General features: G+C 36.4%; 2 protein-coding genes across 5 annotated transcripts; one reads left to right on the top strand and one right to left on the bottom strand.

The window, feature by feature from the left end:
* Window positions 1–6,837: 6,837 nt before the first annotated feature.
* On the top strand, window positions 6,838–13,335 carry LOC123919750 (adenylyl-sulfate kinase, chloroplastic-like). Of its 4 annotated transcripts, XM_045971742.1 has the most exons (8): window positions 7,312–7,404; window positions 7,850–7,921; window positions 8,287–8,427; window positions 11,350–11,499; window positions 11,635–11,753; window positions 11,864–11,948; window positions 12,106–12,152; window positions 12,790–13,335. In XM_045971742.1, the coding sequence occupies exons 3-8, from the start codon at window positions 8,304–8,306 to the stop codon at window positions 12,886–12,888; spliced, it is 624 nt and encodes a 207-aa protein (XP_045827698.1). In that variant the 5' UTR covers window positions 7,312–7,404; window positions 7,850–7,921; window positions 8,287–8,303; the 3' UTR covers window positions 12,889–13,335. The 4 variants fall into 4 exon arrangements, with proteins under 4 accessions (XP_045827695.1, XP_045827698.1, XP_045827697.1 ...); XM_045971739.1 differs by lacking the exon at window positions 7,850–7,921 and having other exon boundaries at window positions 6,838–7,404; XM_045971741.1 differs by lacking the exon at window positions 7,312–7,404 and having other exon boundaries at window positions 7,716–7,921; window positions 8,304–8,427.
* Window positions 13,336–23,291: 9,956 nt separating this feature from the next.
* Window positions 23,292–25,841, bottom strand: LOC123919749. The gene is made up of 4 exons (XM_045971738.1): window positions 25,536–25,841; window positions 25,095–25,242; window positions 23,798–23,868; window positions 23,292–23,701 (listed from the first exon to the last, which is right to left on the bottom strand). The coding sequence occupies exons 1-4, from the start codon at window positions 25,746–25,748 to the stop codon at window positions 23,483–23,485; spliced, it is 651 nt and encodes a 216-aa protein (XP_045827694.1). The 5' UTR covers window positions 25,749–25,841; the 3' UTR covers window positions 23,292–23,482.
* Window positions 25,842–26,425: the final 584 nt, after the last annotated feature.

Here is a 26,425-nt window from a genome sequence, read left to right as displayed (position 1 = left end):
TTTGTTTATAACTCTCTGGTTCCTAGGGAAAAGGGGCCCTAGTAGTCCAAATTTCGGCTGCGAGGTAAGTAAAGTCTGGCCAAGAAATTGTTTCATCCAGAAATCGAATTCAGGTTCTCCCAAAATCCGTCATTTTTAGTGAAGCTCATTAACCACTTGAGCCCAATAATTTGATTAAATAACACCATATTTTAGTTGCATTGCATAACTTATCGTGACTAAAATTTTGTCAAAATTCTTTTATAAATTTTTTTTATTGTGACTAAAATTACCACTTGAACCGTCATCCTCTACACACATTTCATTCTTTTATTTTCTTTTTCTCCCTCATAAAAGAATAGTATTATTCCTTCTTATCATCACCTCCACCACCATCAACATGCTTAACAAAATCACCACCACCAATTTTTTACTCTATGTCATGAGATCCGTAAACAAAGCTATCATTTACGGACTTAATGAAGTCTTTCATATTTTTTTTTCTTTTCATATTAGATAAAACCTAAATTAAGGATCTTATTAAGAGCTTCTATCTATACTTGCTATAGCGCATACAAATTAATCCTAATTTAATTCTACGTACAGATGCAACTTTTTTCTTACAATAAACTTGGTACAATGCTGCTATCTCTAATTCTACTTTCTTTTCTATTATATACTTACTTATTAGTGTATATAAAATGCCCTTGACCAACATAGCGTGGCACAAGTGGTAGATACTTTTGTCCCTTAACCATTTGGTCCTGGGTTCGAACTCCGACCGGTGCGTATGGAGAAGCATTTGTTGGGAGAGGTCAACCCCTTAAATGGATCTCAGTTACCTCGATGGGATTAGTCTCCGCAGTTGCGCGCGGAGGATACATTTGGCTTAAAAAAAAAATACCCTTTGTAATATAATAGATTAGCATTAGTTAATCAATCTGTCTTAGTCCAACTAAACATTAGTTAGGACCTTCTTAGGCTAAGTACAGTATTGCCTATATAAACGTGTAATCACTCTTGTACACAATAGAATGAAAAATAGAAAGATTGAAAGAAAAAGTTTGTTACGATTCCGTTATTGTTTCTCAGAAAATTAACATGGTATCAGTTAGTCCTTGATCCATGGATGAAACTTCCACACCACCGCTTTCACCGGTGGTTGACACCACCGCAAACGTTGTCAATCCTCCACCGATAACAGCGTTTCGCGAAGATAATTCATCGAATCAGACAAATCTCACCTTCACTCTCAAGATCTCCGAGAAACTCAATGAGAAAAACATCCACACGTGGCGACAACAAGTCGAGCCGTTCATCAACGCACACAATCTTGATGATTTCCTCGTTTCGCCGGTGATTCCGCCGCGTTTTCTCACTGCCGACGATCACGTCACCGCCACGTTGAATCTTGAATATCGCAAATGGCGACAAAAAGATCAGATGCTGATGTCGTGGATTCAAACGACGCTCTCTAGCGAAATCCTTGCTCGCGTTCTTGGTAGCACACACACGTTCGAGCTATGGAACAAGATCCTATCCTACTTTCAGAAACAGATGCGAGCAAAAGCGCGTCAACTTCGTGTTGAGTTACGCTCCACAAAGCTTGAAGATCGTTCTGTCAAAGAGTAGTTACTTCGGATTCGTCTCCTCATTGATAATCTTGTTGTAATTGGCGATCCAGTACCTCTTAATCATCATCTCGATATTATCTTTGAAGGATTAACCTCGGATTTCAATTCTGTGATTTCTGTTATAGAAAGTAATTTTGACTCCATGGATATGGATGAGGCTGAAGCATTGCTTCTTGCTCATGAGACTCATTTAGAAAAGTCCAAGAAGAAGACTCTTGATGAAGTAGCTTCTCTCAATTTGGCTCAAGCTTCGACTTCGAAATCTATTCAAAACACTGATTTTGAATCCACTTAAGCCTCTATCAATTCCACCACTGGTCTAGATCCATCGAGTTTCAACTCCTATTGTGGTGGAGGAGGCATAAACAGTTGTGGCCGTAGCATATGAGGTGGAGGACGCTACTCAAATACTCAATGTCAGATCTGTTTCAAAACTGGTCACCCTGCTTCTGAGTGTTGGCACAAGAGTAACTTGCAGTATCAACCACAAATTCATCCAAATTATCATGCTGGCTATGGTCAAAATCCACCTAGTTATGGATTCATGCACTATCCTGCTTACAATGGATATGACAATGGATTTGGTGCTTCTTCATCTAGTTTCAATCCATATTTGCCTCGTCTTCCCTCTCCAATGCGTCCCTCCACATCTCAGGTAGCTCCACCTAATGCCCTTATTGCTAATGCACCTTTTGTAAGTGGTTCAGGTACTTGGTATCCAGACTCTAGGGCCTCCTATCATGTCACTGATGATGCAAGGAATATCCAAGAGCCTTCCTTCTTTGATGGTGCAGACCAAGTCTACATTGGAAGCAGCCAAGGTTTGCCCATACACTCTACTGGTTCTAGTGTGTTTCCCTCACCTTTATACCCTAACATTAGTTTAAGCCTTAATAATTTGCTTCATGTCCCCATAATAACCAAAAACCTAATAATTGTGAGTCAATTTGCTAAAGACAATAGTGTTTATTTTGAATTTCATGCTGATCAATGTGTTGTCAAATCTCACGCCGCTAATGAAGTCTTGCTTAAAGGCAATGTGGGCTCAGATGGCTTATACCAATTCCCAAGTCTCACTATTCAACCTGCTCCTCTCATCACTACTTTACCTTTATCCAATAAAGCATCTGTTTGTACTGTTAATAATACAACTAGTACTACTAATAGCATACATCCTTTATCTTTCAGTTCTCAATACCTATGGCACCTAAGGTTAGGCCACCCAAATGAGAATGTTTTGAAACTTGTTTTAAAGCATTGTAATCTTTCCTTTAGCAATAAAAATAAAGATTCTTCATAATTTTGTACTGCTTGTTGCATGGGCAAAGCTCATAGACTACACTCTCCCTCATCACATACCACTTATACTCAACCTCTTGAACTTGTTTTCAGTGATCTTTGGGGTCCTTCCCCTACTGTTTCCTCCTTAGGTCTACCACTATTACATTACCTTTGTTGATGCATATTTTAGGTTCACTTGGATTTACCTTCTTAAATCTAAGTCTGATGTCTTAACCATTTTCAAATAGTTTAAAACAATGGTTGAACTTCAATTGGGTCACTCTCTTAAATCTTCAAACTGTCTGGGGATGAATTTAGGCCTTTCACCTAATACCTTACTAATCTTGGTGTCACACATCGTCTCATTTGTCCTCACACTCATCATCAAAATGGTGTCATAGAAAGAAAACATAGGCATATTGTTGATTTAGGCCTCACACTATTAAGTCAAGCGTCTTTACCCCTCAAATATTGGGACCATGCCTTTTTAGCCTCTGTTTATCTCTTAAATAGATTACCATCATCAACACTTCAGTTTCAGTTTCCCTACACTGTGTTGTTTAATAAAGTTTCTGACTATCATTCCTTTAAAGTTTTCGGTTGTGCTTGTTTTCCACTTTTAAGACCCTATATGCACATAAATTTGATTTTAGGTCCTATGAGTGTATATTTTTGGGATATTCCTCAACTCACAAAGGTTATAAATGTCTTTCACCTTCTGGTCGTATATATGTGTCTAAAGATGTTTTCTTTAATGAGTCCAAGTTCCCATACACCTCTATGTTTTGTCAGCATTCATCTCCCTTAATATCAAGTATCAGAGATATACCTACCTCTCTATTACCCCTTGAACCTTCATCTCTCCCTAACCTCAATATTACTCCTATCAGTCCTGATAAGCCAATCCCTACCACATCTACCATACTATCCTCTTCTGACAGTTTACCCACCACTGTTGAAACCATTAATCATGCTACCAATCCACCACCTTCCCCAACCATTTCAAACAGCTTTAATAACCCTCCTTTACATCCTAACAAAACCATTGTCCCATTTGACTCTCACAACATGCAAACCAGATCTAAATTTGGTATTTTTCTCCCTAAACATCCTACCCTTCTCCTTACACACACTGAACCTAAGAGTGTCAAGCAAGCTTTGCTGGATCCTAAGTGGCTTACTGCAATGCAGAGTGAGTTTGATGCTTTACAACAGAACAAAACCTGGTCTCTAGTTCCTTTTCCAGTCAACAGAAGAGCCATTGGTTGCAAGTGGATTTTTAGAATAAAAGAAAATTCAGATGGCTCAATTAATAAGTACAAAGCTAGGCTTGTTGCAAAAGGATTCCATCAACTTCAAGGATTTGCCTTCACTGAGACTTTTTCTCTAGTGGTAAAACCCCTCACTATCAGATTGATACTCACTCTTGCTATCTCTTATAAGTGGTATTTGCAGCAACTGGATTTAAACAATGTGTTTCTCAATGGTGTGCTTGAGGAAGAGGTTTATATGGAGCAGCCTCAAGGATTTGAGAACCGTAACCCCTTCATGGTTTGCAAACTTCACAAGGCTTTATATGGGCTGAAGCAAGCCCCAAGATAGTGGTTTGATAAGTTAACAACTACTTTAGTTCGTTTTGGTTTTCAAATAAGTAAATGTGATCCTTCTCTATTCATTTTCAACAAAGACAATCACATTGTATATCTGCTAGTCTATGTTGATGATATAATCATCACTGGCAGCTCATCACAGTTGGTTACCTCTTTGGTTCACAAGCTTAACTCTACCTTCAGTCTAAAGTAGGCTTAACTATACATTTGGTCCCTTACGTTTATTTTAGGTTTCAATTTGGTCCCTTATGTTTAAAAAGTATCAATTTGGTCCCTTACGTTTATTTTAGGTTTCAAGTTAGTCCTTTCCGTCAATTTTGTCACATGTGGCAGTCAATTTGCATATGTGGACTGACACGTGGCACTTGGACACGCTGACACGTGTACTGTTCAAACGGTGTTAGTGACAAAACTAACGGAAAGGACTAACTTGAAACATAAAATAAACGTAAGGGACCAAATTGATACTTTTTAAACGTAAGGGACCAAATTGAAACCTAAAATAAACGTAAGGGACCAAATGTGTAGTTAAGCCTCTAAAGTAATTAGGCCTTTTGGATTATTTTTTGGGTATAGAAGTCAAGCATTTGCCCAACTCTACTCTGGTGCTTACTCAAAGCAAATATCTCAGAGACCTCCTAACTAAGACAAATATGCTTGAAAGTTATCTCATCTCTACTCCTATGATGTCCACTTGTAAACTTTCAAAAGTTGGTTCTGATAAATTTCATGATCCCTCATTATATAGATCTGTAGTTGGTTCTCTTCAATATACAACAATCACAAGACCAGAAATAGCTTATGCAGTCAATAAAGTTTGCTAATTTATGTCTAATCCTCTTGACTCTCACTGGACTGCTGTAAAGAGAATACTTCGATATCTCAAAGAAACCCTACATATGGGTCTAGTACTGTATCCCTTTGATGTTCACAAACCTATTTCTCTCAAAGTATTTTGTGATGCTGATTGGGCATCAGACCCTGATGACAGAAGATCTACTTCTGGTGCTGCCATCTTCTTTGGTACTTCCTTAGTCTCTTGGTGGTCTCGAAAGCAGCAAGTTGTTGCAAGATCCAGCACTGAAGCTGAATACAGGAGCCGAGCTCAGGCCACTGCATATGTTCTATGGATTCAAACATTACTCAAGGAGCTCACTATTCCATTCTCTCAACCCATCATTTACTGCGATAATCAGTCTGCTGTACTTTTGGCTCATAATCCCATTCTTCACACTAGGACCAAGCATATGGAAATCGATTTGTTCTTTGTCAGAGAAAAAGTTGTAGCCAAACAGCTTACCATTGTGCACATTCCTGGGATTGAACAATGTGCAGATATCCTCACCAAACCAGTGTCTACAACAAAGTTTCTGCTTATGATGGACAAACTCAATGTGCAACCTTGTCAATCACATTGAGCTTGAGGCGTGAATATTAGTGTATATAAAATACCCTTTGTAATATAATACTCCCTCCGGTCCTTATTATAAGGAACAATTTGGAAAAAACACACATACCAAGAAACCTTATCTTTCTTAATAAAAATTCTAAAATTTTACAATCTATTCCAAAACTAACCTTGGTGTATTAATTTATCCTTAGGGAATATATCACTCTAATTAATGCATAACTTTGGAATGAATACAATTTAATAAGGGTGAAAATGGAATTGTAAGAATAAATTTAATGATTGTTTCTTATAAAAAGGACCAATTTTTTTTTCCAAATTGTTCCTTATAAAAAGGACCGGAGGGAGTAGATTAGCATTAGTTAATCTGTCTTAGTCCAACTAAACATTAGTTAGGACTTTCTTAGGCTAAGTACAGTATTGCCTATATAAACGTGTAATCACTCTTGTACACAATAGAATGAAAAATAGAAAGATTGAAAGGAAAAGTTTGTTACGATTCCGTTATTGTTTCTCTGAAAATTAACATTGCTATATAGTGTATAAAAAAAAATTGGTACAATGCTAATTTTAGTAGTTATACTCACACACATGTTAAAAAGTGAAGAAGCAAGAATTCAAACTTCAATCTATCTAATAATTTTTATTTCTATTTTTTTTTACGGTAAAATTTTTATTATTATTTTTTAAATTAAAGATATCCTCCGCGCACAACTGTAGAGATTAATTTTCTCGCAATAATCGAGATTCATTTAAGGGGTTGACATCCCGACAAATACCTCTAATAATATTCTTAATAGGCTACCAATTGAACTTATTTTTATAGGATTAATAATGCTAACTTTTTATTTTACAATATAAAAGTATTTGTTAAAAAAAAAACTTTGAAAAATATTTAGAGCATTACTCAAATTATGTTTTCCTCGTGTGGGATAATCAGAATCACAAGACGGAAAACACCGTCGTACATTTCTCTCGTGTTATTAATCCGTCACTACTTCTATAACATCCACCAATGACAATTCAAATTCCCAAAAAAAAAACTTACTATAAATATTTAATTTCCACGAAAATGTTATTAGCCATAACCGAAAACGGTTACAGAATAACCCTCTCTGTATAGTCAATCAAATCTTCCTCTCTATTTCCTTCCAACATTTTTTTTGCCGCCTTATTTTTCTTCCTCCGCCGTCAATGACCACCGTCAAATCATTTCCACCGTCATGTAGCACCACCATGTTCAAATGCCGACAATCGCCAACGTCTCCGGAGAACCTAGGGTTTTCTATGCTATGTGGAATCAATGCCGCTAGATCGTGCCGTAGTCGCAAAAGCTTGGCACTCGTCTATGATGGTGCGAAATCGAAGCAATACACCGGTGCTTCTTTGATCGACGATTCCGTCCGCAATTGCTCGAGGAAATCGTTGAAGCCGATTAAGGCTAAGAACGATTCTGAATCGTCTTGCACGGATAACACTGCTGCGTTTTCTGGTACTATTCAAGATCTGGAATCTGAAATATTGAATCTCGAATGCTTTTTTTTTTTTGCTATGTATTTGTATGCATTGTTATTACTTATTTGAATTTTGTAGTCATTAGGAAATTCAATTTCAACGAGTTTTCATTATGATTATGATTTATACGTGTTAGGTGGAATGGAATTATTCGGAAAGAATCTAGAACATTTTGATTATTTTATTTTAATTAAATAAATTCCATTTGTATATATCTATTTATAAATTGGTAACATGTTGCTCAAGTTCAAAGATATAATAATTAGTATTAGGAAAGAAAGATTGAGAAGTAAGAGATTCCTATTGAACCAAAATATGTACAGCTCAGCCACGTGGTAGCAAGTAGCTACAGAGATTTATGTCATTTATACTGTGCCAAATTGGCTAAAAAGTCAACTTAAAATCGATGCATCTGTTTTCAGATTGAAAGAACAGATTCTCTATTAGGTCTCAGGAGTTAATAAGGATTAAGGGCTACCCAAGTGATTTTTCAGGTAAGAGAAGTGAATCATGATCACAAATAATAGGATGAGTGATTGGTGTTGTATACTTGTTTCTATTTTGTTGCTTATCTTGTTTTCTCTTTCCTATGTTTTCGTCCTCATCTATTAAGATAAGGTTTGAGTGTTCTGAGTCCTCTGATGTAAATTAAAAAGGATTTCTTTATGAAATTCAGTGTTTTAGTGAAACTGGATATCTCGTCAACATGGTTGAATTGTAGAGAAAACATTGAAATTTCATACACGAACGTACAGATAGTTGACTTTTTTATGTCATTTGATGTCTAGCTTAGAAGCTATTGAGCATACAATTGTGATTGCCAGAATGCAAATTGTTAACTGATTTATCATCTAACTAGGTAAAAATCTCCGCCAGATGTCAAACATTGGGAACTCGACAAACATTTTGTGGCATGACTGTCCTATTCAAAAACGCGATAGACAGCAGCTGCTTCAGCAAAGAGGTTGTGTTATATGGCTGACTGGTCTCAGTGGTTCAGGTTTGTGATATTTTACATAGTTACTGTCCATGAATGTCTGCTTTAGTTCATGAAATCAAGCTAAAATACAGCACAATTGTGTGTAAGAATAGGATTCTGATGGTGATTTTGTTTTGAGCTCTTTATGGCTTTTTAGGATGTCTTTTTAAGCAGTCTTACATTCTCGGCATGGGCAGATACAATGAGCATTCATTTTTAACTGAACTTGACATATATGCATGTGAAACTGTGTAAAACAGTAGATGGTCAAGAGTAAGTACTAATATAGACCTATAATAGGCACTTTCATCACAGAAAACACACTTCTCGTTTTCCATCAAATGAATAATTATATCCACTATATAGAGTATGTATCGGCACTTAAAACGTCCCTTGGCAAGTTATGCTGTTGAAATCACTATAATTCAAATTACTGATTTTTGGTTGTATTCCTTGGTAATATTCCTTTGCAAATTGTTGTATCTGCTCAGGCTCTTGCATTTATCATGACCAAGTGGTCAAGTGAAAACTCATCTAAACATTTCAGATTACAACTATTCACTATACTGTACTCTCAATTCTCTCAACTTTATCTGTGCAACTTAACTCTATTGCATCGGAATTCATTCTCAATTATGAGTTCCCTGCCTCAGTATTGGGTTTTATAAGAACCCTCCCTAAAATCCAAATTCTCATCTTGATTGGTATTTGACCATCAAGCTGGTGCTTACCCATGGATAAGGCTACACACAATCAGTTGAACCTGCTAGAATGATGGGAGCAGTTTATATAAAATAGAGTGACGAGTCCAAACTAATGAAGCAATTGTGTTTTGATTAACTCATGGAAAGCTTATTCGCAATCAACGCAATGCACAGAACTCGCTTAGGACCACTTTTAGGAATTTTCAGCGTCCACTGCACTGTACTCAGAGGATCTCGATCTCAACCTAGAACCGCTATTCATCAAGGTGTTCAAAAAATGACTTCTCCAGATTTGATAGATCAAACCTGCTTCATCTGGAAGGAACAAGCAAATTGGGAAACCCACAGGCCAAATATTGAAACGTGGGTCTGAGAATTACTGGAAATGCAGGGGGGAACTATAATTCGACCAAAAGCCTTAATTATATGAGGACTAGGTTTAATATCATCCCAAACTGGCTAAAGTATGCCTCTGATGTTATGTTGCGTTTTGGAGACACAGGTAGTGTGTGCAACTTCCCTAATAGCAGCAACACACCCAATTGTCTTGTACTCGGGTCCAGCAAATCTATGATGAATAGCAATGTTAATGTGCAAGTGTTCATAAATGCCTTGATTAGAGTCTCAAATTATCAAACATAGATGGCAAGTTCCCTTATAGCAAAGATTTGCTACCATTCGTAGATAACAGTGGCATTACAAATACTCTCTTAGACCTTCATCTATTTAAGTCATTAAGTTGTAAATTAGAGGCCATATTGACAGTCCCTGTGATTGATGAAATGTTGGCAGATGGCCCATATAGCTGTAGAAAGTTTTCTTGGCAGCTTCAACAACCTAAATTTACCTGAGGGGATGGTGTTTCCTTGAGGCCTAGTTAGTTGGTTTTTGGAGCACAATGGTTGCCCAATCATATGGAATATTTCAAAGCCCCAATTGAACTTTTTTTGGGAAGGAACTAAATCCGTTTTGAAGATTTCCAAACCTTGCAGCAGCAATTTGAATATTTGATCAATAACACAAGCCTTAGTCAAGCCGTTAGCTGTGCAACATTGGGTTCAATTGCCTTCCATTAATGGACAATAATTTCCACTTCATATGATGCAGCTTATGATAATTTTGATACACTGGAATTTCAATAAACTATTGTGAGAGGCACACATGCTTATGGTATTCTTCTTTTTTGCAAGGGTTTGGATGTGATGAGGCACCAACGTTATGTTTAGAAATTTTGCAGCAAGCTCAAAACAATTGAATAACTGGTGAAAGGTTGTTCTTACTAATCATCTATTCTACTTCAGATGTCGCAGAGTTAGTGGCAACTCAAATCGCATGGTTGTAGACCAAATTGTTTTGGATCACAACAAAATGCAACGGTTGCCTAGTACAGATACTAGTGATATGGATCAAGACTTTAGATTTAAATATATTTTAGTCCCTATAAAGTTATCAACTTTAGTTTTTAGCCCATTAAAAAAAATGTCTACTTTTAATCTTCAAAATATTTCCCGTCAACACTTTTGGCCCATAAATTCCACATTCATGTGTTCAGGCTTTTTTTTATCTTAGCTCTAAGGGGGCCTCATTGATCAATTCCGCTACATCGCCTCCTAATTCAGATGTTCTCAGCTTGTTCCTAGTGCCCCAGCTGAAGCTATTTCAAAAGCCACACTCTGATGTTGTCTGCCTGTCACAGTTCTGAACTCCCTGCCTCAGAGTATTGTGTTTTACCGGAATACTCCCTAAAATTCAAATTTCTGTCTCATACTTAGCCCTGACATGTTAAAGTAAATAAAACAATTGTAAAATGGATTGCCTGTTTCTAAATTTTGCTCTTGGTGACTGACATTGTATGAAAGTTAAAATCCATGCAAGCTAAAAATAAGTGATACCATGAATATTGTAATTTTATCTTGGTGTTGGCTGGAACCTGGGGCAAATCTAGCCCATTTGAGGGGGTTCAATTGAACCCCGTGAACTTAAAATAAAAAGCAAATATAGCCCTATATATTTTGCATTTTGAACCCCCCTGATTTTTTTTGGGACCACTAGCCCAAGAAATCCAAGAATTCAAAAATTTGAACCCCTGAGCCAAGGTCCTAGTTATAGCTGATGGAGCTTGTGATTTTTAATTTATTGAGATATCAGGCTATATCTGCTATATTATTACTCTTAATTCTTCTAGATACCATATGTGCACGCTTCAATTCTGGACTCACTAGTCATTATTGATTTTTAGGGAAAAGTACTCTTGCGTGTGCTTTGAGTCAAAGCTTGCACTCCAGAGGAAAACTGACTTACATCCTTGATGGTGACAATCTTCGGCATGGTCTAAACCGTGATCTTAGTTTTAGAGCAGAAGATCGATCAGAAAACATAAGAAGAATAGGTGAGGTTCTACTCTCTACAATAAATATACGCCCACTAGATTTTTTTGGCTTCATAAATGTTTTCCTCTACATGTTCCATTTATACTGTATTAATATTATTCAATAGTCGGGCATCATGATTTTGAAAATTTCAGGTGAGGTGGCAAAACTGTTTGCCGATGCTGGTGTTATTTGCATCACTAGTTTAATATCACCCTATCAAAAGGATAGAGATGCTTGTAGAGCACTACTGCCAGAAGGGGATTTCATTGAGGTATATTATTGTTATTGCGCTGATCAAAATAGTGCAGTTAGTTTGGCATGTACTGTACAATTATAAAACATGAGGTTCTTCATAACTAATACAATGCTCACATATTGCAGGTTTTCATAGATGTGCCGCTACATGTGTGCGAAGCTAGAGACCCAAAGGGCCTTTACAAGCTTGCTCGTGCAGGGAAGATCAAAGGTATCTTGGTAAAACTTTACATATCGCTGCTTGCAAAATAATTTGGTATCATCAGTTCAGCTATTTATGCCATGCTTGATTTTTTTTTTCCTTCTAATCAACAATGTGGAGTATCAGTTCTTGTATTGGGGTTGAATTGTGTATTTGTATGCTGCAGGTTTCACCGGTATAGATGATCCATATGAACCACCCTGTGGCTGTGAGGTTTGTATTTATATTTTTTGTCTTAGGAATGTTAAAGAGGATGATAATAGCAATAGAAAATAAATCTTACTCTAATTTTTTTCATACCATATTTACAAGTGTAACTTTTTTCCATTTACTATCCTCCATTGTTTGTCCATTTATGAGAGGGATAGACAAACACAAAAGATAGATTAATGATATTCATTTAATAAATGGGTCCCACTAATGGGTTCCATAAGTCTTTTATTCGTGTCTATCTCTCTCATAAATGGACAACAAATAGAGGATAGAAAATGGAGCAAAGTCAAACTCCATATTTACACGGTGCCTCAATTGTTGGCCGGCAAGGTATAGGTTAAACAAAGAGGAATCTGTTAACTAGTAAGCTAGTAACACTGTAATAGGTTATTAGTCTGTTAACTAATCTATACAACTTTTTAACCAATAATTGAGGTATTATTAACTGGTATAAAAATGGTTATCGAAACTTTGGTTTGTAAATAATATTATTAACTGGTTTATAAATTGAAATATTTTAGTTCTCTTTTCTTTGATCCAAATTTGAAGGGGAAACTATTGTCTTATGGCCAGAGACTATTGTCTTTTCTTGATTTCACTTTTCGTTTTCATTTCTAAAGACTTCCTTATCTTGCAGATAGTATTACAGCTGAAAGGAAGTGAGTGTAAGTCTCCTAAAGATATGGCAGAGATAGTGATATCCTATTTGGAGAAGAGTGGACACCTGAAGGCCTGACTTTGCTTTAGAGGGTCATTTCTTTTTTTGTTTGCTTTAATGGGGTTTTAAAGGTCCTTTCTTGTAGCCTGTAGTTAAATCGAGTGTTGTATATTTTAGCACATAAAAAGTTGTTCCTTCCAGTTGCTGCAAGGAAATCATCGTTTCCTGCATATCTGCTTCAGGACTAAATCAATAAGGTGAAGCCATAAGGAAGGGCTTAGAAGTTGGTGCTGATTGTTATATGACATAGTGAGAAAGGATTTAGTGTATGTGATTTTGTATTTTTTAGTCAATATTGGTCTATTTTGAATGTATAGCACCATGTAGGTGTAATATGCAACTAGGGAGTTCTTACTCTTAAGATTTCTGTGTGGTACCGATTGCTGGTAGTACTGCAAGGGGATTCAGAATTCAGTTTATATTGAGATACATGAAATGACCCAGTAAATTATTCTTCAAAGTTAATTGCCTTTGGTTGTCTTTTGCACCTTTTATATCGAGATACATGAAATGACCAAGTAAATCATATACATACTTTGGAAACTTGTCTAGCTATTAATTCAAAATGCATATGTTGTTTAGATGGGAAGTTACTTTTAACAAAAAAAAAATATATTGTTGGAGATACGACATCGTCATACGAAGTTTTAATTGTCGTTTAGTAGTGACTAATTCTGTCGAAAAATATATGACACACAAGTTGCTTCCTCTCTTCCAACTAAATATCCTGTTTTAAAGTTTGTCTATCTTGAGCACCGAACTTGTTACACAACTTAACAAATTTTCGCGGTGTTTGACTGTTTGATTTGGGAAAAAGATGGACTCGTAGGTTGAACTGGTTTATGGATTAACAAGAGAAGCACTTCCATGATAATTCATGTCATACAATACCACCTTACTTTATTTAATTGTAATCACGAATATGAAATATCTACAACGTGATGGGAAAAACATTGTAAATGAACCTTATAAATAAAAAATTGATAAGATTTGCTAAATGATTAAGAAAAGAAACATACAGTTACTAGAATAATTACATTATAAAGTAGCAAATACCATATCTCTACCTCGTCTTTGTATACGATTATGAATGGACAAGAAGCAGAACACAAATGTGACAGTTACAGACACCGCAGCAGAGGTTACAACATCAAAAGTATAAGACCATCGTCTTTCTTGAAGACCCCAAATTGTTTTGACAAAGTGACTAACACCATCCACCACCATTGCTAGCACATGTGTCATCATCATTCAACACCAAATGTGTATTGTTTGTGATGATAATGAATGTGGAAAGTAAGGTATAATAAGGGAAATAGTTTCTGTGTTATGCATTTGGAACTGCCAGTAGATAAATATAGAGACCGTTGTTTCCGGGATATTTCCTGATTTTATCTTGTTTTTAATGGTCAACAGACATATACACACCTTATTTGAATATCTATCGTATAGTGCTGATGTCGATGATTATGATAGTTCCACAAATAATGTTTAATATAATAAAATTAATAAACACCTGTCAAAATTGTCCATCTCAATAAATATATCGATACATATCTAAATAAGATGTGCGCCAATAATTTATTTACTTATTTTAAAGACTATGTGAAACTGAAATCACTGGCTAGTATTTCTCTAAAAATTAAAACTTCTTTGTAGTATTAGTTGTAACTTGTAAGTCCGAGAAGACTGGTAAGTGGCGACAACGACAAGGAGTAGTTATTTCCAGTAATTTAACGTACGTGACTACATATGCTTGCACTTTGAGTACATATTGTTTGAAAGTTTTTGGAAAATTTGATTAAAGTTAATTTTTATTTTATTTTTTTACTAAAAAACTATGTATTCATTCCTTCAATTTTTTGTAAACAATTCATTCAAATTGGAAATACATGGATCGTGCCTACAAATATGACAAAATAAAAGTAACCGAAATATTTATACTCCCGGATCTGCAATGTTGACGTCCAAGTCTTCATCAGATCTATAATGAATTGAGGTATATATGTCAATTTGAATCAACGAAACACCGTACTAAAATGAAAAACTAACAAACGCCGCACAAGACGACGACAAACTTAAAAAACAAAAAACGAAGCAAATTTATGTGGATAATCACTTATTTGAATGAAAAGGAAAGGAAAAACAATTTAGAGGGGTGATTTTGGGTCAAAAATTGACCCTAAAACCACCCCTCCTTGGTGGATGAACAAAAATAATAAATTATGGTTTAGGGGGGAGGGGGTGGCAGCTGTGTGAGAAGAAGAAAGGATTAAAGTTAATGTGTGTTGAAAATTATATGTTTAATTATAGTTTTGATCTCATATTTTTACTCACTCGTGAAATTTGTTCTATTTTCAAATCACTCGATTTTGGTCTCTCTATTAAATTTTTGTATTTAAAAATGGTGATTTAACATATTTTAAATGATGTGACATACAATTCGATGATATTAAATGATCAAAAGTAATGAAATTATAAGAAAACTCATTAAAAATTTCAATTTTAGAAATTATTCATGTTTGTAATTTAATTGATAAAATATAAATAACTAAAGGGGAAATAGTCATTTTAGTCCCTCAATGTGCAATTCGCTGTCATTTTGGTCCCTCACTGAGGAAAAATTATAGAATAGTCCCTGAATCTGCATTCTGTTAGTCAGTTTGGTCCCTGCTGTTAAGTTTGACTGTTAACTCAATAAAAAAGCTGACGTGGCATTTTTTTGGAAACACGTCAGCTTGCTGAGTTGGCACGAGGGACGGGGAAAGTGAAACAACCATTTTGGTCCCTGAATGTGCAACTCGTTGTCATTATTGTCCCTGACTCAAAAAAAAAAAAAATACAAAATAGTCCTTGACTCTGCAATCTGTTAGTCACTTTGGTCCCTTGCGTTAAAAATTGTTGTTAACTTTATAAAAAATTGAACAATATCTTTTTTTTTCGAGACAAATTGAACGATATCTTATTTGCTAACATTTGGTTTTTATATATTAATAAAAATTTATGATCAAAGTAGATTATATGAATAGTGTACAGTAATCTAAAACGACAAATAAAAAGGAACAGGTGGGGTAGTATCTAATTTCCCCCGTAGAATTTGCATAACAACATAATTTGAAACAAGGAATCAATCGTTAGTTGGTTCAGTGGTGATTGTTGCTGAACTTGGTAGGAAGGACCACGTTTCGATCCCTCACAACTGCGATCGGGAGGGGCCGGAACCACTTGATGCCAGAACTAACCCCCGAACCAGATTAAACTGGTGGTGAAAGCCAACAAAAAAAATTGAAAGAAGAAGAAGCAAAATGGGTTGTTAGGTAATTTCATGTATGAAGAAGATGCATAAATGAAGAGAAAAAAAGTATGCATAACAACATAATTTAAAAGAAGAAGTGAAATAAGTTGTTGTTAGATTATTGAATGTATGAAGAAGATGAAGAAGAATGCGAGGAAGAAGATAAAGAAATTGAGAGAAAATAAAAAAGTAATGTCATTTTAGTCCCTAACCACATGTACCGGGCCATGGACCAGGGTGTGATTTGTTAAGGCCCAATACGAAAAAGCCCAATGGGAGCATCTAAAGGAGAAGCATGAAAACAACCATGAAAAACACATGATAAGCATGATCCACCATGACTTGGAGAAGAAGGAAGAAACTTGGAGAAGAAGGAAGAAGCTTGGAGAAGAAGGAAAAGTAACCGCCCACTACCCATGAATTCCTCTCCAAGCAAGGCGGTTATCAAGCAACAAGAGGGAGATGTTTTGCCTATAAATAGGATCTTCTTCAAGAGAACAAGAAAACTTTTCACTGATTCTACATAGACTCACTCTCATCATGAGAAACCACCATATTTTCATTCTGGTAAAGAGATTCAATTTCTTCTCCGACATACTTGTATCAGTTATCAATCTTGAATAATACAAACCCCTATGTTCTGATCGAATTCTGACTTATTAAACTCCCAGGGTTGTTGGGATTGAACTGAGTGTAATCACACCATTTGATCAATAATACAAACCCCCTCGTTTTTTACCAGAACATTTTGGCGCCCACCGTGGGGCTGCGGTAAAATCATTTGATCCCAGCCTACCACAGCAAACTAGATAAAAATCAAACATCTCCACATGGCTGGAGAACACGGAAATACACGACAGAGAAGAAAAAACCAAAGAAAACGGTGTTACTGACGCAGAGAGAAACAATCAGTTGACAAGAGATCCTTTAATTCATATTTGATTTACTAGCCCAATTGTTTCTATGCGGAATAATTTGGCTTAATGTTCTACCTTGCATCACGGCGAGGCGCATGAGTCCAAGCATATTCATCACCTGCTGTCCAACGTCGCTGGGGATCGTGGCTGCTGCAGCCTTGTCCGGCACCGCCGTCAAAACTTTGTTGCGGTAGTGGTCGAGTCAGACGTTGAAGCACTGACAGAGAAGGTCACAATACAAGAAGATGTGAAAGCCAATCCCGCCGTCAATTTGAGTGTACTCAGTAACGACAGAGCTTTGATCAAAGCCCCGACACACACAGTCTGGAAGGTCTTGCGTCTATTAGTCAGCAGGCAATATTCCGAATTGGTTTACTAGGGAAGTGAAGCGGAGGAAGAGGTTAAGGAAGCTAAAATTACGAAATGCTTGCCTGACAACTCAGAATAGTGAAGCAGAAGTAGGATGCTCATTAGGTCCTCTTGCTAAGAGAGGTGGTCATAAAACTCAAGCAACTAAACATTGGTACCACTCGGCGAGATACAAACCGCCGATTAACATTCCAATTGAAGCATGTTCCGCAATGGAACTCAGTCTCGCCGCGCCAAAACATAATTGTTTTTCTTGCTAGGCGACTACCGATCCAGGTGTTAACATTCTTTTCCTTTAACCTACCATTTAATCATATAGTTTTCACTTGTTCTATTTCAATAAACATGCTATTTGTGCACGCATATATGTTGTCGGTATTAACGTGATGGATTTATAGTTTAAGAATCATGCTTTACGGTCATTGAGTAAAAGAGAAGAGAATCAGTACATTTTTTCAAGATTGCTTACTAAAAGCATCACCTTTGTTTGTTATCGCTCTCAAAATCATTTTGAATTACTCAAGTAGAATGTGGTAGACACATAAGAACACCTTTGCTTGCTTTCATTAATTTTAAAATAAAATTCATATTACAAACTTATGATTAACAGTTAATAAAATCGATGATAAGTTGGTAATGAATTAGATAGCAAGTTGAAATTTGGCAAAGATAATTAGTCATCTTTGAACAGACAAAATACTCCATGACCAATCTCAAAGCTTGGAATAAAGATGTGCACATTTTAAAAAGAAACGTGTCATACCGCTTCAGTGTTTTAGTTGATCTAATCCATTTTTATTCTCTCTTACACATTCCGGAGATGTTCTTCACATTTTTCATAAACTTGGTTAATATGCTTGAAGTGTTTTATAACCTGTTTTTTCTTTGAATACAAGTGAATCATTGCTCGTGGATTCATAAAAAATATTTATATGGAGGATGCATGTCAGGTGTTATTTACTTCAAGGTCATCTCATCATAAGTTTTTATATTCACAATTATGTTTATGATCATGATGTTCCCAAGCAGTATATTATGCATGGTTATGCATGGTTGAAGAGGACACTTTTGTTTTAAATTGATTGTTAATCTATACGGCTCATGCCATTTTGATAAAATGCTCAAGAACACGAACGAAAACATCATCAGACCATTTGCCAACTTGATTGTCCATAAACCAGGTGACATCGTTCCAATTCTCTTGGGGAAAATTTCACATGACTGGATTATGTTTATGTCTCCACTAATCGTGATAGATTATTTTAAGCACCTCGCCCTTCAGGCCTCGGGGCTGTGGATTGGGTAAGACCCAAAAACACTTGAAAGTTTTATTTATTATATTTTGAGGAATGTAACTAACAAAGTTATCAAGTTGATCATAGCGCAGGACTACAAGTGGATATATACAACCAAGAATAAATGAAACCAGCCGGCTCTAAACCAATAAAGGTTATCCGGTGATGGAATAAAGGTCAACCTGATTAAGTTACGGGCTCTGAACCAACAAAAATGGTTATCTCAAACTTGAGCTCTGAATCTTTAAAGATCAACTCAGATGTGAGCGCTGAACCATAAAACAAGGTTGCAAGGCCTTGGCGTTACCTGTAAGTCTTACGAGTTGGGTACGTCAGAAAAAAATTTTATTAAACAAGGGTTACAGTGCCTTGGCGTCACCTACGAGTTGGGTACGTCAGAAAAAAAAATAAATATTATTAAACAAGGGTTACAGTGCCTTGGCGTCACCTACGAGTTGGGTACGTCAGAAAAAAAAAATATTATTAAACAAGGGTTACAGTGCCTTGGCGTCACCTACGAGTTGGGTACGTCAGAAAAAAAAATTATTAAACAAGGGTTACAGTGCCTTGGCGTCACCTACGAGTTGGGTACGTCAGAAAAAAAAAAATTTTAAACAAGGGTTACAGTGCCTTGGCGTCACCTACGAGTTGGGTACGTCAGAAAAAAAAATTATTAAATAAGGGTTACAGTGCCTTGGCGTCACCTACGAGTTGGGTACGTCAGAAAAAAAAATTATTAAACAGGGGTTACAGTGCCTTGGCGTCACCTACGAGTTGGGTACGTCAGAAAAAATAAATAAATATTATTAAACAAGGGTTACAGTGCCTTGGCGTCACCTACGAGTTGGGTACGTCAGAAAAAAAATATTATTAAACAAGGGTTACAGTGCCTTGGCGTCACCTACGAGTTGGGTACGTCAGAAAAAAAATATTATTAAACAAGGGTTACAGTGCCTTGGCGTCACCTACGAGTTGGGTACGTCAGAAAAAAAAAATTATTAAACAAGGGTTACAGTACCTGTAAGTCTTACGAGTTGGGTACGTCAGAAAAAGAAAAATTAAACAAGGTTGCGAGGCCTTGGCGTTACCTGTAAGTCTTACGAGTTGGGTGCGTCAGAAAAAGATACAGCAAAGAAAGGCGAGATTATCAACACCGCCAGAAGAAGCTTACACACAGTCAAAACAAGGCGATTCACCATAACGTCAAGTCATAAGATTCTAAAAGCAAGAAGGACACAACCAAATCGTTCGTCACGCTAGCAAAAACAGTCGTCATGCAGCGAAACAAGGCGACATATCGCCATACTAGTTACAATCGCCAAAAAGGCATCAGGTATAAAGTTATTCATAAATGATATATAATTATATTTAAAGTGCTAAAGACATTGCAGGTGCAAAGTTAAAAATTTCAAAGGCGAGATTATTTTCAACACCAAACGCAAAGTACAGTGGAAGGGCGACTCCAAGCAGCGCCAATTCTTTCTAAATCGCCAAGGAACAGGAGTTACAAAATAAGGCGTGCAAGTCTGGCAGTACGAAAATCAACTACAACAAAGAAGTGGCAAGACGGATTACGCCAGACTACTTACAATCTCCAAATATAGAATGTCAAAAAAAAAAAAAAAACAAAAAAAAAAACTTATGTTGAGTAGAAGAAGCAGAAGTATAGACTAACAAAGTTACTAGCCACAAAGTTTCAATTCGTTTCCAAGAAGGAAAGGCGATCCGCGAAAGACGAAGAGGCGAGATTGGTGACAACCCTGGCTCGAAAATGCAAATACGATGGAAAAGAAGGAAGGGCGACTTGCCAACTTGCTCAAAGTCGCCAAGAAACAATGACAACAATATTCAAAGCCACAAATGGCGTGCATCAAGATATTCAAAAGTCATAGAAGGGCGTACAAATTATCTAAGAAATATCAACAACAAAAGGAAGGACAAGGCGACAAGCAAACAAAGAGTATGAGTCGGCAACAAATAGGCGACATAGAACCACGCCGAGACATAATAATCGCCAAGTTACTTCATTGAAAAGCACTTCGCCTTCTTGAAGCCTCGTGCTTGGGGGGCTGTGTACCGGGCCATGGACCAGGGTGTGATTTGTTAAGGCCCAATACGAAAAAGCCCAATGGGAGCATCTAAAGGAGAAGCATGAAAACAACCATGAAAAACACATGATAAGCATGATCCACCATGACTTGGAGAAGAAGGAAGAAACTTGGAGAAGAAGGAAGAAGCTTGGAGAAGAAGGAAAAGTAACCGCCCACTACCCATGAATTCCTCTCCAAGCAAGGCGGTTATCAAGCAACAAGAGGGAGATGTTTTGCCTATAAATAGGATCTTCTTCAAGAGAACAAGAAAACTTTTCACTGATTCTACATAGACTCACTCTCATCATGAGAAACCACCATATTTTCATTCTGGTAAAGAGATTCAATTTCTTCTCCGACATACTTGTATCAGTTATCAATCTTGAATAATACAAACCCCTATGTTCTGATCGAATTCTGACTTATTAAACTCCCAGGGTTGTTGGGATTGAACTGAGTGTAATCACACCATTTGATCAATAATACAAACCCCCTCGTTTTTTACCAGAACACCACATCATTCATCCAACTGTCACACAAATCTGTTAAGTATGCGTGTCACGTGTCCCTAAAAAATGTCACTTCAGTTCTTTTATAAAGTTAGCGACAATTTTTAACATTAGGGACCAAAGTGACTAACGAATTGCAAGGTCAAGGACTATTTTGTATTTTTTCTTGAGTCAGGGACCATAATGACAGCGAGTTGCACATTCAGGGACCAAAATGGTTGTTTCCCCGTCCCTCGTGCCAACTCAGCAAGCTGACGTGTGTCCAAAAAAATGCCACGTCAGCTTTTTTGTTGAGTTAACGGTCAAACTTAACAGCAGGGACCAAATTGACTAATGAAATGCAGATTCAGAGACTATTCTATAGTTTTTCCTCAGTGAGAGACTAAAATGACAGCGAATTGCAGATTGAGGGACTAGAATGACTATTTCCCCATAACTAAACCACCAAGATGAATCTACTCATCATGTCGTATCATTTAAAATATATTAAATTAAGTATAAAAATCTGGTATATGGACCAAAACTGACTGATTTTCAAATAGGGAAGCCAATTTTGTGAATGGTTAGTTAATGTGTCCACTTCCAACTAAGGTTAAAATAAAAACTGCATCAACAATTCTATTTGAAGATGCACACATTGATGTTTCTGAAAAAACTACAAGGGACTTGAGGGGGTGGGTGGGGTGTGGAAGAAGTTATATGGATTCAAATGGTGTTTTCCCCTAGTTCAAGTTCTAGACCTATAAATACGCATATTTGAGTTTTTTGGGGGTGCTTGCGGGGGTGTGGGGGGATGTAGTAGTGGGTTGGCCATTTATTATTATGTCCTCATAAACAATTACAATTACAAAAGTGCAGTTACCATTATGTCCTCATAAACAATTTTTAACTTATTTGTGATACCATCCCTCCGTGTATGGTAAGCTGGTTCCTCTTGTCGTCGAATTTCGTTGAAAACCTATTCGTCCCATATAGCAAAGCTCTTTTTCAATTAATAGGGTAACCGAAACAAATGAAAGGAAAAATCTAAAATGTTATTTTGTTATTTCTCCATAGTTTAGAAAACTCTAGTTCCCTGTGAGCTTAACTCAGTTGGTAGGGACATCGCACTATATGTGCAGGAGCTCGGGTTCGAACCCGAGACACTCCACTTCTTCACCTTTAAGGTGGATTTTCTAGCGACTAGGCTACTTGACCAAAAAAAAAAAACCTAGTTACCACAATCATCTAACAACTCTTTCTTGGTAGGAAGGTGGGTAACCTATAGAGAAAACATCCATTTGACACACTTCCATCAACATTTCCTCTGTGACCATCACAGTCACAATTTGAATCAGAGTAAATGCATGTTTGCGTTCACGTCTACATAACCAATGACATGCCACATGCATTTCGGATGAAGCTACAACTGGAGTTTTGGTTTCAAAAGGCGTTTTACAACTATTCATCGTGTAAACACAGACATACAATAAACAAAGGTTGTCTATTGACTAACTGCCAGGCTAAGTGGATTACCATTAAAAGGAGCATAAAATGTGACATGCTAACATCAGACAGAGCATAAAAATGCAACTGTATGCCTTTGAATGTTTGTTCTCTTTTGGGCGATGTAACAAAGGCTACAGACGAAAAGCTTCTAATTATTCACTTGTGCGGGAGAGAATGCAGATTGCACACAACTACAAAAATGATGCAAAAAGACTATGGACAGTAGGGATGACGGCCAAAATCTGCAAGCGGATCTGTTTGTCATCGACCTAATTCCGTATGAAGGAGTTGCGAGTCTTTTCTTGTTAAAGGAAGGAGCGAGGAAACTGTTTTAAGTGAAAAAAAAGGCTAATCTTATACTTTCCTAATTAGATGGAAAAAATTATCTTCGTCCCCAAATAGCAACATATTTACATGTTCAGAAATTTGAATTTGCAAAAACTGTCGTAGCAAAACACTAATAAAAATGAAAGAATGTTTTTTCATCTAAATTTATCGCTACATTGTTTACGGTACAACTAGCTCCATTAACAAATCAACAATTATGATCATCAAGATACACATTAACGCATTGAAGGAGTATAGTAATCCAAAGACAATGTCAGTGGTGATATTTAACCTGCACCTCCGAAGACAATGTCAGTGTTGATTACTTGCTTTTAACCTGCATCTCCTTGGCCATCGACGGTAGCCACCTCTCTCCCCTAATCTTTTTCAATTTCTCAACTCTTTCCTCCTCTCTCTTGGCTTTAGCTTTCGCTGCTGCATCTTTAGCCTCTAGTCTAGCCAACGACTTATTGTATGCATCATTTGCTGCAGCAATTAAATCTTTTCCATCTACAGCGATAGATCGAATCTGTCTTCTAAACTGTTGAGGCAGCAAATAGTCATTAAGAAAATAGCAGACGAAGTATACGATAATGAAGCAACATGCAGAGACATCTATGGATGTTAACTACTAGACCTTTTTAGATTTCTCATCAATATCTTCTCCCGGAACTATTTTAGGTCGTTTCCTTGGCGGCAGGGGTTCATCTGCAGCATGTGATTCGGTAATATAGTGACAAAGTTGATAATTTTTCAAACCCTTACACAATATATCATCTAACTTTTAAAAGAAAATAAATCATCTTGAATTTCCATAGAACCCATAATGTAACAAGTTTGTGTGAATGGAAATATAAAAACCAGTCCGGCAATCCAGGTTGGATGTCATATTATGGCAACATGTTCCATTGAATTTAAGATGTTTGGGTATGGTTCCTCAAACCATTAATATCTGGAAACATATCACCACCAGTAAACCAGTTGTTTACAACTTAACTCCAATTTCAAATCATTCAAACCCTCGTTTACTCCACCGAAATGGGATTTGTAGAGAATTTTGATATATATATATTTATGCAAAACCTAAATCAATTTTGTCTCTATAAAATGATGTATTTGCTGTTTTGCATTTGAGCTGAAAATCTTAAACTAAATTTTACATCAAACTTACTTTTAAGACGAAAGTTTCCCAACATAGAACGTTACTCATAACTCATTTTTAATCAAAATCAATTTTATAAAATCAAGATCAAGCCAAATCAATTTTACAAACACTCATCCAAGTAATAAACTGGACCATTATTCAGGTTCAGTTGACCAATTAGCAGTGTTGTGCCAGAAGAAGAAAAAAAGAGCAATAAGTTATAGCAGAGGTCCCCATGACATGCTTTTTTGTAGTGACTTTTGCATAATCATAAGACATAAACCTCTCAGTAGTTGACTAAACTAGCAAATAGATTATTGAAATGCAGTACCACATTGCAATATAGCATGTACAGTATAAAACAATGTAAAATAAATAAGTACTCCATCATCTTCTGATTTCTGGTAACAGCAATCAAACAAAAGATTCTAGAGTACATAAAGAGATGCATGCCATGCTGATCTGGGCTCCACTTCTTAACAATAGACACAGACTATCCTGAAAGAAGAAAAAGCATTGCTGCTTTTGCTTACAGCACAATCACCGGCTTTTACCAAATGCAGCTTTTTTCTTATTTCAGAGAAATTTTCATATAATCATATGTATGTAAGAACAATATTGACCAGTTACCCACTAACACTACAAAAAGCCAACTTTAAAAAGAAAAATAGGCACCATTGAAGTTCAAAATTATTCAAAATCTAAAAATCAACCGTTTTAAGGTATATCATATAGAAATGAAACTGGCTTTAGATTCTTAATAAGCCAATTATATACAAAACTCACTTACCTACATGATCAGAAACTATTCCTGGTTTAGAATGCTTAAACAAGCGAATGCCGCGATCATCGGTATTGGGCTCCTCATCTGGAACAAGGATAGGTTCTTTCACTATCTCAATTGTATTTTCCAACATGTCATTCAGCATTTTTTGTGCCTACCAAGAAACATCCATAACATAAATCATCAAATTGAAAGACCACAAAAAAATGATGAACAATAATTTGGAACAAATAAAAACAACCCATAAGCCTAATTATAATTAAACTAACAAAAAAATGTGAACTTGGTAATCAAAACTGTATTTTGCATTGTGGGCATGGTTAATCACAGTAAAAGCCAAATCCAAAATCCTTTTTTTTTTTGTTGTAAAATTAAAGCAAAAAATGGATTTTGATTAGGAAATTGAACTTAATTAGCATAAAAAAAATTAGAAAATTAGAATTGGACCTTTATTTGGTAGTGCTTAATCTTGGGGGTTTTAGGGTTGTTATCATCATGCTTCTTGGGGTCATTGTTGTTGGTGGCGGAAAAACCATTCATGAAGGAAGTAACGTAGGAGGAGGTTCCAGCAACGGAATCAATGGCAGCTCTCCATGCTGCATCACCGTCTTCTTCGCCACTGCTGCTGCAGTAGCCATTGACGGGTTCTTCTTCTGCCATTGTTTCAGGTTTCGTTTCAAGGCGCCATTGCTTCGATGAGCAAAGATAGTTCAAGAAATTTGGGCTTTTCTTGGGCTACGGTTCATTTTAGGCCCAGTTTGTAAACAAATGCCTATATTTTCCTCTTTTTTATGGTTCAGTTTAATTACAGTTTTAGTCTCTCGGGTGTGTTTGATTCGTAAAATAGTAAGGACGAGGCAGAACAGTACATGACAAAATAATATAATACAGGACGGGACAAAACTGTACGAGATAGACATAGGGCGAAAATATTTTTATATTCGAAAATAAAATGGATATATTTTTAATAGTTGTACCGTGGACAAAAAGTTGTCTTATGGTTCGGCGAGGACAAAAAATCTTGTTTTTGTCGTGTTTCTTGCTACCTAATTTGTCCAGTCTCATAACCAGTTTCAAATCAGGGTACAACAAAAGTTGTCTAGTCTAGTCTCCTATTTAGTGCGGGACAACAAATCTTGTTTTTGTCATGTTTCTTGCTACCTAATTTGTTCAGTCTCATAACCAGTTTCAAATCAAATAGGGTATAACAAAAGTTGTTCAGTCTAGTCTCATATTTTTAGCATATCCAACGCAATCTTTATTTTCAAATTTATCCTCCATAGGATATTTGGTTTGAAATATGGTGATATAACATATTTTAAATGAAAGCTTTTTTA

This window comes from Trifolium pratense, linkage group LG4, assembly GCF_020283565.1.
Source record: "Trifolium pratense cultivar HEN17-A07 linkage group LG4, ARS_RC_1.1, whole genome shotgun sequence".
In the NCBI taxonomy this organism is placed as follows: domain Eukaryota; kingdom Viridiplantae; phylum Streptophyta; class Magnoliopsida; order Fabales; family Fabaceae; genus Trifolium; species Trifolium pratense.
The sequence above is the reverse complement of the archived record's forward strand: the minus strand, read 5'-3'. Positions and strand labels throughout refer to the sequence as shown.